The sequence below is a fragment of the Takifugu rubripes genome, chromosome 12, assembly GCF_901000725.2.
Source record: "Takifugu rubripes chromosome 12, fTakRub1.2, whole genome shotgun sequence".
Lineage (NCBI taxonomy): Eukaryota > Metazoa > Chordata > Actinopteri > Tetraodontiformes > Tetraodontidae > Takifugu > Takifugu rubripes.
The window spans coordinates 9,263,715-9,282,726 of record NC_042296.1 but is presented as its reverse complement, the minus strand read 5'-3'; the positions used below and the strand labels follow the sequence as shown (position 1 = coordinate 9,282,726).

General features: G+C 44.1%; 2 protein-coding genes across 4 annotated transcripts in view; one reads left to right on the top strand and one right to left on the bottom strand.

Annotated features, from left to right (window-relative positions):
* Window positions 1-191: 191 nt before the first annotated feature.
* Window positions 192-6,760, bottom strand: LOC101074720 (general transcription factor IIH subunit 4). Of its 2 annotated transcripts, none has more exons than XM_003969248.3 (15): window positions 6,627-6,760; window positions 5,946-6,021; window positions 5,741-5,864; window positions 5,548-5,652; window positions 4,729-4,860; window positions 4,370-4,555; window positions 3,786-3,894; window positions 2,901-2,969; window positions 2,746-2,829; window positions 2,360-2,525; window positions 1,894-2,024; window positions 1,711-1,758; window positions 1,529-1,607; window positions 978-1,039; window positions 192-870 (listed from the first exon to the last, which is right to left on the bottom strand). In XM_003969248.3, the coding sequence occupies exons 3-15, from the start codon at window positions 5,854-5,856 to the stop codon at window positions 760-762; spliced, it is 1,398 nt and encodes a 465-aa protein (XP_003969297.1). In that variant the 5' UTR covers window positions 5,857-5,864; window positions 5,946-6,021; window positions 6,627-6,760; the 3' UTR covers window positions 192-759. The 2 variants fall into 2 exon arrangements, with proteins under 2 accessions (XP_003969297.1, XP_011607657.1); XM_011609355.2 differs by lacking the exon at window positions 6,627-6,760 and adding an exon at window positions 6,200-6,570.
* Window positions 6,761-12,961: 6,201 nt separating this feature from the next.
* LOC105417197 (uncharacterized) overlaps window positions 12,962-19,012 on the top strand; it is a 6,328-nt gene continuing 277 nt past the window's right edge. The window contains exons 1-9 of one of the 2 annotated variants that reach the window (XM_029845574.1): window positions 12,962-13,113; window positions 13,573-13,672; window positions 14,598-14,711; window positions 14,794-14,850; window positions 15,167-15,304; window positions 16,529-16,576; window positions 16,705-16,818; window positions 17,749-17,838; window positions 18,854-19,012. The exon at window positions 18,854-19,012 is cut by the window's right edge and continues 277 nt beyond it. In XM_029845574.1, coding sequence (XP_029701434.1) covers window positions 13,574-13,672; window positions 14,598-14,711; window positions 14,794-14,850; window positions 15,167-15,304; window positions 16,529-16,576; window positions 16,705-16,818; window positions 17,749-17,838; window positions 18,854-18,958 — 765 coding nt within the window. In that variant the 5' untranslated portion in view covers window positions 12,962-13,113; window position 13,573 and the 3' untranslated portion in view covers window positions 18,959-19,012. The remainder of the gene's footprint in view (window positions 13,114-13,572; window positions 13,673-14,597; window positions 14,712-14,793; window positions 14,851-15,166; window positions 15,305-16,528; window positions 16,577-16,704; window positions 16,819-17,748; window positions 17,839-18,853) is intronic. The other variant, XM_029845575.1, reaches the window with a different exon arrangement.

The following is a 19,012-nucleotide window of genomic DNA, read 5'->3' as shown; positions in this document are numbered from 1 at the left end:
GCGTCATCGCCACCTACTGGTCAGGAGGACTCTCGTCACGCTGCTCCTAACGATAACTTTATTTAAACAACTGGACTCACAAAGTTTTATCCCGGCGCGCGGCTGCAAACTAAGTTGGCACAATACAATAGGGTAACACACGCACACACACACACGCACTACCCGCCCTCCCCAAACAAGCACACACATCTGGATGTCTCAATCAAGTTGTGTTTATTTCTATACCTCATCAAAATCACCCTAGATGAGCCAAGTGCTGCCCAGGAACCAACCCTCGGCTTACAAACGCAAGTCAATTACAGAGCAAGGAAAAGCTCGAACCATTTCAAAACATGTAAATCAACATAAGAGAAACATTAAAATAAAATATTTCCACAGGTCGGGAGCAGCCGCAGCAGAAGCTCTGGCAGCACCACTTCTGCCTGGAGCAGGAAGGTGCTACAACTCTGACAGGTTCTCAGTCACAGGTGAATGGAAGCCTGGAGAGATGTGGTGTGGTCCCACTTTCTCTTCCCAGTGAGGAGTCGTGCATTGTGAAGCTGCTGGAGACGATGGAGCCGGGTGGTTCTACTGTTCTTCAGAGCACATCTATTCAGAACCATGGGTTCTTATTACATCGTCAGATTCACGACATCCACATCACTTATTCCAACAAGTTAAATTGAAACCAGTACAAACAATTTTATTATATTCTCGCGTTGCAACACAGAAGCGTGTGAAAGTCTGAAGCGGCGGTCCTCGGCTCCTCCAGTCCTCAGCTTACATTTGGGACTTTTGTCGTTTCCAGAATTTCTTGACTTCGCTGTGTCCCCACAGCGTCACCACCATGACCCTGTGAGCCGCGTCCTGCCACACCAGACAGCCCAAGCTCTGCAAAACATGGAACAACGGCTTTCAGAGAGCGTTCAGCAGGAACTAGAGGAGGTTCCACACCGACATGCTGAATAGAACTATGAAAAGTCTAAAATGCTGCCGACCTTGGCTCTGTCTCTCAGCACCTCAAAGTCCGTTTGGGACAGGAACTGGTTATAGAGCACTCCTGGAGACAGGGACAGGAAGAGACACAGAAAGGACGAGCACAGAGCTGATTATCGCTGGGTTCAATGATACATCTTATTAACTTCATTGCTTCCTGTCAGGATGTGCTGAGGATGAGGGGAATTATGAGGTCCAATGGCTTATTTTGATTTATTTCTGCCCTTTTCAGAATGTTCACCACTTAGTGCTGCCTTTAAGGGGACCTGCTGGGATTCTGCGGATCTGGAGCTGGTTCGAGCGGTCAGGTCATGGATGATTATTACCTGTGGTCCCAGGGGTTCAGCTTGCTGTACAAGTGAAACTACGTTACCATTTCCAGCACTGACAGTTGGGGCTGATGTTTGTGAACCTCTAAACACACTCAGCCCACCAGGAGTTGGCTGTGACTGGATGAAAAACCTGCTGCCTTACTTCCACCCAGGTGGTGGTGGGTTTCCTTGGGATTTCACTCATGCAGGGCACAAATAAAGCGGGATGGAGGCTTGCTCACCTTCTGTGAACTGCAGCCGATCTCGCTCCAGCTCCCACAGTCTGATTTGATCCGTTATTGTTGGAGGAAGAAACGGAGTCTGAATCGGAGACACGGAGAAGGGCCAAACACGTGTTATTATGCACAATATTAACCTCTTGTCATTATTACGGAACACTGATGGATCAAGGGTTAGCTCTGACCTGTCTGAGCATGACAGGATGAGCCCTCGTCCTCAGGAAGTGGATAATCTGACAGGAAAAAGACCATTACTACCTTCAGGGGGACGGATGGTAGCGATGCACAGACGCGCTCCATTTAAAAAGGTTGCATTTACACTCATGACATACACTCAAAACATCCTTGTATGTGACCCAGGACTGTACCTGCTGAGCAGTGATACCGTTGGCTATGGCCTGTTGTACTGACTCCCTGGTCACCTGGGCAACCACCACATTTGGGAAGCGATACAACATTTCACTGAACAAAGCAACCAAAGCAATCTGAAGTTCTGAATCTGTGGAAAACAGACACCCAAAACACAATTAATACACAATCATCCATCCATTGATGTGTACATACCAGTATATGTATATGTGTGCTTTTATTGTTAGATATATAAATGTGTGTGTGTGTTTGTACACATACACACACATATATCCCTACTAATCTCTCTAATATCTCTCTGATCATGGCTAGCTTGTCTGCAATAACATTTTGTGATGATCTGAAATGTTTCAGTGTGGTAAATGAGTTCCAACCCTGTCAAGAAGGGGTCAAATGCATCCGGTCAGCAGTCAAGATGAAACACGCAGCAGATATTAGAAGAGCGAGTGTCACATTTAAACCTACTGGTGTAAGCGTAGATGCGGTAGTTTGTTTCTACCACGATGAAGCCAGAGTCACCAGAACCAGGAGTTGAGGCCAAGCTGGCTGTGGGGGTGTGCAGGGAGCTGCTGGAGTCGCCTGTGGCTAGTGTGATGGCCAGTCTGGTGGGATAGTAGCGCCGAGACTTCCTCTGATGGGAAATATTACAATGTCTAACACGAAGATGCAATATCAACGGCATATAAAGATTTACTCATCCATGACGGTGATAAAGCTTTGCTGCTGATCTACTCATGAACTCACACCTTTACTTATCCACTCACTGGGGTAGCTACTCTATGACCCCGTTCAAGACAAAGCTTTGATTTTTGTGTGTTGGTTCCACTAAAGTTGACCGGGCAATAGCTCACCTTTCTCTGAAAGACAAGTCCAAACTCCCGTAAGTGCTGCAGGAAGGTCAGCAATGAGTCGCTCATGCCCTCCACTGAATAATCCTGAAAGAGCAGAGGCCAAAACCTTCTCATTCTGCTTCTAGCATAGAGGAAACTAGCAAATGTGCACTTACTCTCCCAAGAGTAGAGAAACTAAGCTGGAACAGGAATGACAGGATCTCCACTAGATCCATTCCTCTAGACTGCAAGACAAGACAAGAAGATGGAGATCCCTATTTGAAAAGAGCAACAGGAGCCAGGGAGGATCTCTGAGAGCAAACCCAGAGCAAACTCCAGCTTTGAGCCCAAGTTCAAAACAGTGCATTTACACGGCCCGAGTATCCCGGTTTGATCGATCATATCCTGATTTCAGGACATGCTGGATTCACAAACATGGTTATTAAGCTACCTGGAGAATTCTGAAAATTTGTGTCTGACAGCTGCGACTGTCAGCAAACAGGACATTGGAGCGATTTCTTCCTATAAGAAACAGGTTAAACCTGATTCCATGTTTGACGGTACCGGAATGCTGAGCCAAGTCGGTGCTAAACGGGCTGTTTTCCTATCACAGTCGTTTCTGCCGCCTTCTGTTGCTACTGGTGACCTGCTACAACTGGATGCTAATGTTTAAAAGAGCCCAACAGTGGTCTGATTCTGACAGAAACTGGAATTATCCTGCAAACAGGGAACTGATGAGCAGGTTTGATCAATATCTCAAATATGATCGTTACCACGGAAACGCCCTGCTAGATGAAACATCCAGAACGAGATGATAAGAGTTGTCACTGCTGTACTTAAAAGCCGATGTTTGCTTGCGGTGTTATTGTATCAGAATGATTGACAATCAGTGAAGCATTGGAACGTCTCAGTTCAGTGAGGCGCTCAGACTCCAGGGAACGGTAAAACAGCTAAAACAGCTTCCTGAGCCATCCCTCAGGGGGCTTCTTTTAGCTTTTATTACCTTCTCCTGATGAAGTGGTAACCCGGTAACCTAAAGCTGTGCTGCTCCGCTCACATACCTGAGCAGTTTTCAGGTACTGGAGGGTGAAGTACCAGAGCTGGGAGGCCGTGTCCAACAGGAGGAACTGGAAACCAGCTGAGGTGATGTAAGGTGGCTCCCCGGCTTCACTACAACACAAGAGCACAGAGCACTGCGGCACACGCGAAGAGCCTGGACCAAACACATGCACGCGCGCAGATTTCCAAAGGGTTTGGTTTGTTAAATCTGTCACACAGACATCTGTGGGACAGGTTACTGGACTTCTGTGTGGATGTCTGGATGCTCTACTGAGCAGAACATACAGAGCAGATCTGACCTTCTACAGCCAGATGTAAGTCATGAAACAAAACTGACTGTTTACTGACTGTTATCATTTCAATTCAGCCCTCCTGCTGCTCTATTTTTACTGCTACCTAATTATTATTTACCTGCCTAATATCTAGTTGTATCCATTTCCCTCTTTTATGTCCGCAACTATTGTGGTGAAATGTCTTTTGACCACTGAAATCAGCCCCATGAGATCTTACAGAAGCAGTTTAATGTTGCAGGTTCAGCAACAGATCAAACATCTTTCCTGCACAACAAAGACAATAATATTTGTACCTTTTCATGAGGCCTGCGTGAACCAGCAGCTGCGCCAGGTCTTGACTGACGGCAGCGCAGGGTGAACCCACCATGAAATGCAGGATGACCTCCCAGCGCTCTGTGGCGTAACGGTCCAGGCTGCCGATGTCCCGGGCGTGGCGATCTGGACCCAGAGTGCCTCCTTCGTCGGCCCATGCTCTGCCCCTGTCATCAACACAGATGCCAACACAGCGTCGGCTCTCTGAGCAGCATTTCCATCTCAGAACTCTACTGCTGGCCTGAAATCGGACCAGTCTGACTACATCTGGATCCAAATGCACAACTGGTAAATAATGGGAGGAATTGCTTCTAAACTAAGAAAATGGTGGAAGAGTTACCCTCCAAGCAAGGCAATCTTTAGGTTATCTTTAAAGACTGGATTCAAAATGTATCCTTGTAGACCTCCTTGCAGATGCTGACTGTGCCAAAGGCGAAGTCCTGCCAGCACCGACACACATTCATCGTGATCCCTGCAAGACACAACCAAAGGTGGAACAGGATTTGGAAAAATTCCTATTCAGCCAAGTCAGGAGGGTTAGGGTTAGAAAATAAAGAAAATAATTTGCTTTATTGAAAGTTCTCTCTCTGAGGCATTTCCCTCACTTTTATTAGGTTAATACTGAATGTGTTATAACCCTAAACGATGCCTCTCTGTGCATAATGAGTAGAAAGAAACTGTTTTATGACACCTTGAACACACATAGCAGATGACGCTAACACTGATGTGGTTCTGTCTCATGTGATACAAGTGCAGAGCTTCTACTACTACAACTACTAAGATTTTTGTTATTATCGTTATTAGTGTTATTATTATTCATATTATTACTATAACAGTAGTGATAACTATTATTTTATCTGGTGTATTTCTTTTGGAATGTTGTCATCAGGAAAGCCCTGCCTGATAAAAGCTACAGTCTGCTAAAGCTTAAAATAACAGATTTGATTTTTAAAAGGATAATATTTGTGAGCATTGTCTGAACTTGCAAATAACATAATAAAAGGGCAAATAAACTACATAATTACCAACTACCATTACGTATTTATAGCAGGATAAACAGAATTAGCTTCTATCAAAAACAATGACTGAACATCTTTCAAATCTTTCAATTTTATGCTGATATCAATTGTCTCCATTTTCCACATGAATGATAACTCACTTCTGATTGTCTTTGTTGACCCATAATGACACGGCTGCCTGGGGGAGCGGCTGGTCGAGGAACAGCATTCGCATCACAAAGTTCTTTGCCAGAGACGGCAGTTCTCTGCAGAGAATTAAAGATGTCAGAAACGGCTTAACATTGACAAAAGCTCTCACCACACGACTGCATGCATGTGCCTTGGCCTTGATACCTGTAAACAGCCAGACATGTTGCTGGATGGTTGTAGAGTCTGTCCAAAATGTCAGGACTCAACTCTTTGAGGTATTGATGCAGATTCTTGCACTGCAGTTGAACATGCAGCTTCATTACCAACCCTAAAAATGACCAGGTTAGGGTGCATTTTCAGAACAAAATTCAGATTTACTCAGATGTACAGGGTAAACATTCCAGGGTACCTTGGGAACTACAGTGAGAGCTGTTGGGTTATGGGGCTGGGCCTGGATTCATCTGATTAGCAGGACCTGGGATGGGCTGTGGGTCAGAGCACATTAACAAACATGAATCCATTAGGTTTTAAAGGGATTTATCCACACCTCTGAGGTTGGGCAATAGCCGTGCAGTTAAGGTTGAGGGTAGTCAGTAGATACCAGCTGAACAATATAAAGACACACAAGGTTATTCTATACATCATGTGGTTTCAAGATCACACCTTGGTCTTGATCCTTAGAAGATCAACGATCCCTTCTTCATCATCACTGCTCTCTAAAATTTTAATCTTATTTCTTGTCATATTTCCCTTTAAACTTTACCCTCTCCCCCCACGCCTGTTTGTTCCACTGGAACTAGCACTTTTAGCTTTTCTATCAAAACCTACTGAACAGCAAACAGTAAATCAATATAGTCATTTGGCAACTCGTAAATAGCCGTTTAAACAAGAGACTGTAGAGAAATGTGACACCTGTTCTTTCTATCAAACACAAATAAGACTTTAGCAGCAACATTTACATTGTGTAGTTTATCAAAACACTACCAGCCAACGCCGCGTGCGGGGGACCAAACGTATATATTTAGTTGTTGGGTTGGGATGTGCTAAATAATACTACGAACAGGTGTATTTAAAAAAAATCATGATTTACCGTAAAAAACGAAAAACATTTTCAAATTTTGAGCCTCAATTTTACATATGATAAACTGCTTGTACAAGTTTATCACCGGCGCATCCTTTTCTTTGGCAGCTATGTCATGTGACCCACGATCCGCTCTCTGATTGGTCCTGTTCTTCTTCACTTCTTCATGCAAAGTCTTCAGAAAACAGTGACGGGAACCATCACCACCTGCTGGCCATTAATATGTACTGAGTAATTTTGGCTGACGTTCTGGATTCTGGTGGAAAGAGGACTTTTGGTCTTCCAAAGATCAGAGCACACTTTTGATTGTAATTTTATTTGTTACGTTTTGCAGAATGTTTTATCTATCAGACTTTATGAAGATGTTTTTTTCCAAATAGAAGAAAAAAGTGATCTTTTAGTTTTGGACTAAAAAATTCCTTCAATCAAAAGGAAGTCCAGCAGCCTATAATGTAAATGTTTGAATAATTGTCCACCCTGAATGTGAAATATACATATTTTTTTAAACTGCTTCAGCTGTAGCTCTGATCTGGATTACTATATTGTTTTAGGTCACTGTGGCCTCGTAGTTTAGAGTCACGATGGCTCTGTTTTTTTTGAAGAATGAGATATTTTTGTTCAATTCACTGGTAGAACCTTGACACTAAATCCACCAATCTCCATTAAAGATATGAGAAGAAGACATCGCGTTCTTGGGTGACCACTGAGCTTGATTAACTGTTCAGTTGTGTGTGTAGGTTCGTGAGTAATCGTTGCTCTAAATTCTTGTTAAAATCACTACTAAACAATGTTAAACTCATAGATCATTGATGACTCGTAGTGCGGTCACTCCATTTTATTAAATTACAAGGCTGAAGCAGATATAGACGTACAGCTGGAAGTGCTTGAGCTCTTGGTAGAGTCCACGGCCTTCACCATCATGTGACCTTTCTGAAATAAAGAACAATACAAGTTACATCTCCTCAGCCTTTTTTCACAACACTTCAAACCCAAACAAGGAAGCCAGAGAAGGAAAGAAACAGATTAAAAAGAAACAGCCCACATTCAGCACCTTTCATAACCTGCTTGAACTTATTTCTTTGTCCCTTTCAGGGTCACACGGAAGGTGCACATACGGGCGAAGGCAGGGCCTTGTGGGAGCATTTGTGGGTTTGGTACCTCGCTCAAGGGCACCATTCCCCATCACCAGAACACCTTTCACGTTTTGTCCTCACCGGGGCTTGAACCGAGATCCCGCCCCTTCTCAGTCCAGTCCCAGACAGACTGAGCTACCCCCGGCCCAGGCATCAACGTGGCCCCCAGTAGCACCACAGCGAACCCTTGTGTTTGGTTCCATCTGTCTTTGGACACCCATTCAGCACCTTTTGAGCTCCACCAGAAACGGTCCTCAGAGCCCCTACATCTGCTCGGATGCTGACGAGAACCAGGAAGAGAGATCTCATTAGTCCAGTGGCTTCTCTATTTTGGTTCCCTATTGGCCCTTCACCCTTCTCATCTAAATCAACTCTTAATTCCTCATTTGTTCTGGCATCTATTGCACCTCTGTCCATCCCAGTGTACATAAAGGTGACCGAGAACTGAGCTGAGGTGGAGGTCGGTCCTGTGTGTCTGTGCTTGTCACATCCGGAAGCAGCAGCTGGGATGGAATCCTGATGTGCTCTCCTCTGTCATTGTTGCGTTTCCAACAACAACTCCTCACTATAAACCAGTCCAACACCGTGATGTTACTGGTTTCCTTCTGTTTGTGATAGGATCAAACACAGTTGTGTCTGTCAGTATCCGAGCTGAGCTTCGGGAAATGGGCAGAGAAGCAGGTCTGACAGCGGATCTCCAGCCCCGACACGCAGCAGCTGTTGCGCAAAAAGAGCGTGTGGAGGCGGAACAGCTTTCCCGCATTCCTGTGGCAGCTCCAGCCCTCCAGCTCTGGCCCAGTTTGAATACCAGCAGCTCCATTGGTCCTGGCGCCGTGACGTTTCTCCGTCTTCGGCTTCTCTTCCCAGATCTGTTCTCCTGAGCTGAAGGCTGGCTGACAGGGAGGATCCCGGAAGGCTGGCATTTTCTGAGCAGGGCCACAGAGGCGACATCCGCAAGTCTAGCAGAGACCCGCAAAAATGACGCAGGTAAGAAACCATCCCTAATCCGCTGCTAAAAGAAGAAGAAGAAGCCCGCAGCTGAGAGTCCAGCTCGACTTGCTCAATCTGCTGTGGCTTTTTGGAACTTTGAAGCACTCAGATTTCTCCAGGGTTCAAGAACTTCAGAGCAGTTTTTCTTCTCCTCAAATCCGGATCTGTCTGTCTGTCTGTCTGTCTGTCTATCTATCTATCTATCTATCTATCTATCTATCTATCTATCTATCTATCTATCTATCTATCTATCTATCATTGTGCTCATTTTCTTGTTCTCCAGCTGACTTGTGAAGTCTCATCTTTCTTTCTTTCTTTCTTTCTTTCTTCTTTCTCTTTCTTTCTTTCTTTCTTTCTTTCTTTTCTTTCTTTCTTTCTTTCTTTCTTTCTTTCTTTCTTTCTTTCTTTCTTTCTTTCTTTCTTTCTTTCTTTCTTTCATGAAAAAAGAGCTGAGGTGGTTTTTTCGGACAGTTATGCAGCCACTTAGGAGAATGTTGTTGGACTCGTTCTGCTCACAGACGATACTTGTGAGGCATTTGTGTCACCTCGGTGTTTCTTTCTTCATTACATGTATTTACATGTGCACACACACGCACACACATATATATGTGTATATATGTAGAGAGAGAGAGAGAGGACACGTTCCTGTGGATTTAGACTGGTTGCGTGAGTTTCAAAGACAACCGGAAGTTGCTCCTGTGTGAGATCAGGGCGTGGATGCCCACGAGGATCCTCTGCAAAGGTTTGGAGAGTTGTCCTGTCCACGTGGACACAAGAAGACAATTTTGTCTTCAGGACTGGGACAGCACATGGGTATTTGGGGGGTTCTATGTGCTCAGGGCCTTTTAAAGAAACATGGTTGGGCTGTTCTCTGCTCAGAACATTGAAGGATTTCACTGATGAACCAGACTTAAATCCCTGGAACAGATCAAAATCAATCCTGATCTCTAAGACTGAGAGAAAAAGTTTACTGAATTTTCTTAAGAAGATGAAGAAAGAATAAGTTGTCATGACTGGAGCTTATGTGCACGTCAGCATAGAATCAAGCCATTTCAGATCGCCACGAAAGACGCACGAGCAAGTGTGACATGATCATCTTGTGTCCTTTCCTCTCTAGAATTCCACCCTGGAAAATGCCATCAGCACACTGGTCAACCAGTTCCACTCAGCTTCAGCCGACAATGGTGCCACGCTGAAGAAGGATGAGTTCAGAAGTCTTCTGTCTTCTCAGTTGCCTAATCTGGCCAAGGTAATGGACCTGGTAACCTGGAAATGTCCTGGAATAGAAGCCCCACCCAATTCTTTTATCGGCCTGCCTTTGTGTTATTCATAGTTAAAGTGTGGGATAGTTGTGTTGTAACTACACTGGATTGTTCTGGAAAAGAGACTTTAATCTCAACCAGAGTCTGACTGCTTAACTGAAGGACCCAGACGAAGGCGATTACAACCCAACTGCTGTAAAGGGTCAATAAAAACATCGTTCTGGAATCTCATAAATTCATACTTTCTTCTCAAGTCAACACGAACGGCGTATCAGATGTGAGCACAGAGTTATGTTAGCATTCGTGGACGATATCAGCTAATTTAGAATTTGGTGTGTAGCAATAAATAAGTACGAACCACTTGGAGACGAACTGGAGAAAAGAAGCTGAGAAATCTGCCACAAACTGCCTTTCAGAAAAAGGCTCATCGATGTGATGCTGCAAACTCAACTTTATCACCATCTCCAGGGTAGAATACCAGCAGGGAGGAGGCCAAAGGTCAAACCTAGAAGCTCGTGCTTCTGTGGTGGGGGGGGGGGGGTGTTCCCTGTATGGAACAGGAACACGATTCATCTCTCCCCTTATCAGTGCCCGCTTCATCAGCTCTTCATGACGAAAATCACAACTGTTGTGGAGAACATCAATACATATCAAGGAATATTTGTTTGTAGTTCTTTTTTATGACAGAGAATTGTGTCTTTGTGTTGTCAGGGGTTTGGAACAGACCAAGGCTTCGGTGAAATCCTGCGCAATATGGGTGTCGGTGATGGTGAGGGCATTTCTTTCAAGCATTTCTGGAATTTAATCCAGTCCTTGGCCTCCAAACAGTACGGCACTTTGAGCAGCCAGATGGGTTCATCATGCAACTGCATTCTCCTGTGAAGAGAAAGAAATGGAAGAGACGCATATCTTTGTCCTCCTGAAGGCTTACGACATGCAGATAGTGCAACTTTTTTACCATTAACCTTTGAAATGATAAAACCACTGACAGGTTTGCTCTTCTTGCTCATCGCACTTGATCTTCTTAAGTTGATCCCTAAATTTAACACCATCACATTGTCTCAGATCACATCTTTCCAATCTTGGGGGGGGGGTACTAATTTTGGCTCTTATATATATATATATATATATTATAATTTACATCCACAATATTGCATCACGTTTTGCATAGCTTTTCAAATCAAAAATAAAATGTCTAATTCGACAAGAGAAATACACTTTTTCTGTTTGATGCCATTTTGAGTTCCTGTTGGCTAAAAAAACAGCAGAAATGACGACATGTCGTTTGTATTTTGCCCATTATTTTGACAGTAGTAATGCTTGTCGCTGTCACACATGTTTTTTGTGTGTTTGTGTTTTATATTGAACTGTACTCCTACTCTGGCACCTTTAAAAGCACGTAATAAAGAAGAATCACCTGGATTTCACATGTTTCTTTTTCTAAATTTAACTGAGAAAATGATGACGAAGACAATGAGCAGTGGTGGGGGAGGCTACAGGCTTCTGGACATCAGCAACCCTCTCCATTATCCTGGAGCCGATGGGACGCAGGAGCTGATGTATGATCACAGCTTGTGAACAGCTTGTTGAGGCAATGATGGAAATATTACAGTCGGTCCGGTTCAAACAAACATCTGGGTCTTCTGCAGCTTCATTGGTCCACTTCCCTTTTTTAAGTTCACACCACAGGTAAAGAATTTCTGTCTGTATGGAGAAAATCAGGTGCAGCACAGCTGACCGCTGGCTCCCAGAGGCCACAATGGAGGGGTACAGGGACCCGTTTGGAAGACCGAAGGACACACTGTGACTCCTGCACAATACAGGAATATTTTTAGACTGAAGTAGGGAAATTCATGTGTTTTCAGCTGACCAGGAGGCTTCATAGGAGGAGGTGCTGCCTTCACGGTCACATAAAACACCAGCCATCTTTCAATTCATGTCCATTCATCTTTATTTATTGTCAATTTACTGTTACAGTCAATATTTTCTCCAGCTGCTCTACAGGATCCCAGGTCTGACCCCCAATAAGCAACAGTGGCAGGAAAACCTCCCCTTTAACAGGAAGAAACCTTGAGCTGGACCAGGCTCATGTGGGGGGACCCTCCTGCTGATGGATAGCTGGGTAGAGGGGGAGGACAGGTAGAGGAGAGAATAGGCATAGGGTCGGTGGGGTCAGAGGTCAGCAGGTCAGAGTACGGCTATGAAGGTGGCGATAGCTCTTTCACAGCCACATCATCAAAAGGAACAGAAACGACAAAAGAAAAACATTCCATATTCCATAAAACAGTGAGCCCATGATGGAAAAGAACTATAGAAAGAACTGCTACAGGTAGGTGTCTAGTTGGCATTTGATTGATTCCCACATTGATTCATCAGTGCTAATCGGAACATTTCTTTTTCTCAATGTATTTTATTTGTGCATTATTTCTTTAGGGAGCCTCTTGAGATCAAATCTCTTTTCGGAGGGAGGTCTAGGTGAGATAACAGCCCATAATATAAATAAGAGAGGAAGAACAGAGCATAACAAGACAGAGAGACAAACCTGAGAAAAGAGAAAATGACAATTCAAGAGAATAGACCCGACAGAGCCGCCATCTAGCGGCGAGAAGGCATATAGCAGATATACGTTTAGCCAGGTGTTACATGAAGTCCAAACTCGATAAAAAAGAGTAATAAAAAATCATTTCAATCTTAATAAAGATTCATCTTTAAGTGTCATATCTGGGGGAACAACATGGCAGTGAAAGAGGTGTCCAACTCTGTAGGAGTCTTTCATCCGATGGAAAAAACGAGATAAGAAAGAAGGTCCAAGATTTCCTCTTCTGAGTAGAGTTCATATTATCAGTGCTTCGTTTCTTATAATTCAGACAGTAATCGAACCGTGTGGAGGGAGCAGTAGGTCCCTAAATCAAGGCAAGATGTTTTGGATCTATGATAATGACGATGATGATGAGGATGAGGATGATGATGATGATGATGCGCCTCCTGTCCCGTCCGCAGTGGGCGGAGGTTCGGGAAAGTCACCGCTGCAGTGCTGCAGACCTGCAGCGAACCTGCCGCAGTCTCCACTCTGACCGAACATCGAGCTCAACCGGGCCGGACCGACTGCAGGTAGGTCCCGATGTTCTCTGCTTTTCCTCAGAACAGCACAGGCACAGAATGTGGACGCGCATGCAAATCGACTATTATCGATCTATGGGACAAACTCACCATCGGAATTCTGCAAAATGTATTGTTTTATTGATGATTGAGTAATAGCTGCTGACTTAACCAGACAGGACATTTGGGAATGCGGAGTCGAAGAAGTGCGCGAACAACATATGGAAATATAAAACAAATTAAAGATGTAAAATAGATGAATAGTACCATAAATATTGACCCTAAAGATGTTAAATCTCAGATCTCATTAAATAAAACATAAACCTTCCCTCCTGTGACTCAGGAATTCTTGATGCACACACACACACACACACACACACACACACACACACACACACACATGTTGTGGCAATTTTCTCCTGGACAGTTTATTTTCTTCGTTTACACGTGCAAACGTGCCTGTGTCCTTAGGATGGCTGCCGAAGACAAAGACCTCACGGAGCCTGCAGCCAGGAACCTCTCCCCTGGCCAGCTGCAGTCTCTCTTCAAAATGGAGCCCAAAACTCTGGGGGTGAGCCAAGAACAGATGAGTCAGCAGTCAGGGGCCCGCCTGCTTCCAGCATTCACACAGCCAGCATCATCTCCCGGTTCAGGAGAAGAACGTCAAAGTGAGATGATGCAGCAGTCCAAATGGGACTCGGCACTTCAATTGAAGCTCCTCCCTCAGATTCAATATTAACGACAACTTCAGATGTACATTCAATCAATATACATTAGTATCCATAAATAGGGCAGGCGTGTGTAACTGTTGTCCTTAGCATGTAGGCCTAAAACTGATGATGCTGTTAGCTTCTCCAGGGAGGATGGAGCATGGCCTCTGGTGACCTTGTAGGTCAAGAGAAGTAGTTTACATCTATTCTGGATTAAATGGGCAGCCAATAAGGAGCAACCGGCACAGGAGTCATGTGATTAATTCCTGCCTGCAATTACAGAAGTTGTCAAACCAAAAACTTGTTTGGTTGACACTTGTAGTCACTTCTGCCATCTTTTGAGTTCTTCTTGTGCTTTTATTTATTAGAGTTTTGATCCTTACTACTTGTTCCTAGTGTGCACTGGTAAAGTCCATGATGGAGACCTCTCATCTTCTGTTGCAGCCTGTTGTGGCTGTTTTACTGAATGTGTTGTATTGCGACAGTCAGGCTCATTTCTAGTGGTTCCTGGTAGAGAAATTTCGGGTGCAAGTCAGAATATGTGTGGACATGAGCAGCTTGGTGGAGGTCTGAGCCCTGCCAGTGGTTTTCTGACTAGTTTCTTTTGTCTGCTGCTGTTCTGGGGCTGAGTCTTGTGACTATATACTATATACCATATACTCAAGGTGGGAGGGCTCCTGGATAATGTGGTTTGCTAACCTACATGTTAAATATACTGAAGAAAGAGTTCTGAGAGGTAGTCCTATGAACCAATTTTATCTTAACTTTATCTTCTTTTTCTTTCAGGCAATCCAAATCATCATTGCTGCTTTGATTCTCTGTCTCAGTGCCTCTGTCCTCCAGATCCACGAGGTCCACTTTACAGGAGATGTGGCCCTTTTCCTCGTCGTTGTCATACAGGTCAATTAAACAGGAATAATACATACACAGTAATAATCGTATTGAAATGATATAACTAAAATGTAATATAACCCCCCCCCAGGTGACTTTATCTGGTTCAGTGCTGGTCCACTGTGGAAGAAAACCTTCTCTGTTTTGGGTGAGTTAACCTCACATATCCCTGTCTTGTCTAGCAGATCTCATGTCCGCTGTTATTGTAAGGGTTAGATGACAAACAATGCTATTCATTAGTTTTGAAAAATGTGCATAACCAAGAGATTAGCAGTTTCTAAAGGGGCGTGGAGTTTGGCCAAGGCTATGAAATGAGTAGCCTTTGTAAATCAGCCCACAACCACCTTCCCCTTAGACACAGAAACACACGCGGAAACCCTTCGTTTTTACCAAAAATAAAGCTCTGTGTCTCTGTCCTTCCTTGCTTAAATGGCTTCCTGCTTTCTTACAATTGTGCACAACAGGTCAAATGTATGCTGGTGCTGCACCTCATCAGTGCTGCATTTGCCACTGCTGCCCTGGGTCTGATGTCCAAACACCTCCCCTATCGCCAGGATTCGTACCACTGTGAACATTGCCGCAGGCTGGAGCTGCACGCAGTGGTATTTTGGTTTGAATTCACATGGCTAATATCTGAAGTGTGCTTATTGGATTATATTTTAACAAGATGAATTGGTTAATTATTCAAAAATGAATCTTTACAACCAAATGTTTGTGGTAAAAGTGACATTTGGTTTCCTTTTTAAACGCAAGTCTTGTCTGGTGCAAGACTGAAACAATGTTTTTGCAAGACAGAAAGACTGTGGTTATGATGATTATAGTTGCACTGAATCCCAAAACTCCCTCTTGCCACTGTGCAGAGTTGATCATTTCTATACTTTCATATGTATATTTTGTCATTTTAGGTGTTACTGGTTGTAGCGTAACCTGATAGCCATATAAATACCACCCTGTCTGGTTACATATGCTTACGGTCGTTGTACAATCATCAAAATAACCTTATAAAAAGGCATTCAAATCTCAATTAGTAAAGGACACCTTCCAAATAATGGACACACCAAAGAAGTTTGCATTTTCATTATTTAATCTATTGACTTAAAACAAGCAAAAAGAAAATGACTGCTCAAAAGTATGTGAACCCTTCATTTTGTAGCTCGCAGCTCCTCCTTTTCCAACAATTGATTTAAACGTCCTCTGTAACCACTAATTTGTCTGCTACGCCTGATTATGGGCATTCCTGCCCACTCCTGCTTGCAGAACTCAGCCAGTTGAGAGCATTTGCAGGAACATCTGACATGTACCAGCCTCTTCAGGTCTGTCCACATTCGTTCAGGTCTGGACTTGGACTGTGCCAGCCCAGAGTACGACTCCTCTTTCTCTGAAGCCGTTGTAGTGGTCATATTGCCCAGACGGATGGGCTGTTACTACCCTCATCTCCTCAGATATCTCGATTCCTCTGGGCATTGCTAATCTAAGGAAGAGCTGGTCTGGTTGTGGTTGGCTCCAACACTTTTTAATTGGTGCAGGCTGAATCCTTTCCCAGGGAGGTCACATTGGTCCCAGTATAGGACTAAGGAAGCGTCCAACTTTGTTTCACCTAAGTCTATTAACTGCCCAGTTTAACCAGAGGAGCTGGGGGTTCTTTAACAAACATTGAATCATTTCACGAACCTTTTCAGGTACAAGCACATGCAGCTACTTTACGTCCATCTCATATTTCAGACGAGTAAACCTCAAAAAGGTTCACATACTTTCAAGCAGTTGACGCAACACTGTGATTTATGAGAAATGAGAGTCCTTTCTTTTGTTTTTACTATCCACTGCAGCAACATTGTTTCAGGAAATGCACCGGGCTGATCGAGCAAAAGTGTAAAGTAAGTGATGTGTATGTGAAGTAATGTGCCTGTTTACTGCTGCTCGTCTTCACTTCAGTTATTTCTTAGGATGAAATTTGGTTTTTATGACATTTCACCCTGTGCTTTGTGTGCACTTTTCCCACCAGCTGTTGATCGATGGGATTCTGGGCACTTTAGTGATTTTTCTGGTTCTGGAGCTGCTGATCTGTATCACGGCCATGTTGTTTGGACTCAGCGTCTTAGCTGCTGGTGGAAACCAGGTGAGCAATTCTTCAACCAGTTAGTGGCAGAAATGGGCAGGTGGGGCCTGACGCCAGTCCTATAACCCCCACTTTTTGTATTTTTGTGAGCATTATAATACTGACCAATTATCAAATAGTATACTGTAATTGTCAAATATTTAAAAGGAAAATGTACCATGGATTAGGTGTGAACCCAAAAATACACCCACAGATGACCAGAGACTGATGCCTGCTCACAGCTAATCACACCCGGCTGGACCGCCATGGTCCTCATTTCATGCTGTTTGGGTTTTTGTACACTAAAAAAAAAGCCAGATCCCACTCCCAGAGCTCGAAAAGTCTCATTAGCCACCAGTCAAACTATCACTAGACTAGTTTGGACCCCAGTGAAGTAGGAAATGAAGAAATTGGAGAGATTTTTAAAAATGAACATATGGAAATTACACAGCTGTAACTGAGACACCCAGTCTTGTATTGTTAAAAAAATATTTTTATTGCTCTATTTAATGATATCTGAAGCCTGTGTTTCCAGGCCATAGTAACAGGAGCCGCAGGCATAATCAACATATGGCGGGATCAAAACACCTGCCAGGGTCAGAATGGTTTTTCCTCCTGGAATATTGATACTCTGAAGCCTGGCCAACCCCTGACGTGTGGTGGTCTAATACACAGCTCGTATAACTGACTGAGTCTCTTTTAGGTTATTTTAATAGTAACATTTTACAGGAAACACTTCTGGTAATATTACAGGAGAAATGGTCAAAGAATGTGGATGGTTCCATTGACCTGGTCTCTAAGACAACATTATAGCCAAATGATGTGTGTGTGTGTGTGTGTGTGTGTGTGTGTGTGTGCGCGCGTGTGTGTGTGTGTGTGTGTGTGTGTGGTGTGTGTGTGTGTGCGTGTGTGTGTGTGTGTGTGTGTGTGTGTGTGTGTGTTTTCCTGCAGGCTTCCAGTCAGAGCCCAGCCTACCCACAGACTCGCCCCCCACCTGTTCCTGCCGTGCCGACAGTCCAAACTGCTCCCAGACCAGCTCAGGTGGGCCTGTAGCGAACTCAGTGATGTAGTTAAGAATGTTTTTGGCCTTTGGTGACATGATGTGGACTCTGAAAGATTGTTCCCCGGCCATACGTCCATAAATGTGGCCACACATTTTAAAAGTTATTTGGGGGCCGAGGGATCTTCCAGTTTCTTTCTATTTTTGTGTGTTTCAGATATCGCGCAGTTATTGTCAGAGCTGTGCGTGCGGTTTGTTCACGTGGTGTCTTTTCACGCCGTATCGGATGGACGTTGTGTTTTTCTTTCTTTTCCTTTTTCTTCTGCTCATTTCGTTCGGCTTGTTGTTTTCCTTGTTTGTGGCCCATTCGGGATACTGGCAGTAACCTGCCTGTTATGATGCTGCTCTGGTGGTGAGGAGTTCTGAACAGCTGAAGCTTTGTGAGCTGTTCTGATGTCCGGAGGAGGCGCTGGTCTGTGTATGTGTGTGTGTGTGTGTGTGGGGGGGGGGGGGGGTGGGTCCTGTATACTGTAATCTCTGTGGTGAATGTTTATCTCCAGGAATGGTATGGTCCAGTTAACGCCATCCTCGTGCGATGTCCATCACGATTTCAGCCCGATAGGTAGTTGTGGAGCAGCTAGAAGATGTAGTTAGTGGGGTTATTTACCAGTTACTGGTCAGTATTAATACTGCTGTCTGTATTAGAGGACCAATAGTGGTGATTATTGCCTGGAATTGTGATTATTGCCTGTCTCTGTCCCCTGGACAGAACTTCTCCCCCTGGTCTCACAGCTGTGAGGCTGCGCTCCATCCCATGTGTGCACATTTAATGTTTGCTTCCTGTCAGAACCAGCATTCTGATCCGTTCTTTTCCCAGTTGCTCAAGTGGACTGGACCCTTCTGCCTATGTCTCTCAGTGTTTGGAGGGTTTTTCTGTCAAGTATCATTTTAGAAAAATGTATTTTTCTAAACGTTGAGCTAAAGAGGACCTCGACCAGCAATATGCTGTTTAAATGTCAGTGTGCTACAAAAGCCCCTTTACTCTCTTTTGCACAGGTAGCGGTTGTTGTCACTGAACCCATGTCAGAAGTGGTAGAGGACATCTCCACCCCCCCCTCCGAACCTGTGGAAGCACCTGAAAGTGGAATCAGCCAAGCCTAAACAAAAACACAGATTTAAAAAAACCCTTCAGATCAATTCTGACTGTTGTGAACT

What these genes read in the sequence shown, in the direction of transcription:
- LOC101074720 (XM_003969248.3), bottom strand. Translation starts at nt 5,856, where the DNA reads ATGAAGCTGCATGTTCAACTGCAGTGCAAGAATCTGCATCAATACCTC. An exon ending in ACATGTCTGGCTGTTTACAG is followed by an intron (nt 5,653 to 5,740) that starts GTATCAAGGCCA and finishes AATTCTCTGCAG; the next exon opens with AGAACTGCCGTCTCTGGCAA. An exon ending in TGCTGAGAGACAGAGCCAAG is followed by an intron (nt 871 to 977) that starts GTCGGCAGCATT and finishes CATGTTTTGCAG; the next exon opens with AGCTTGGGCTGTCTGGTGTG.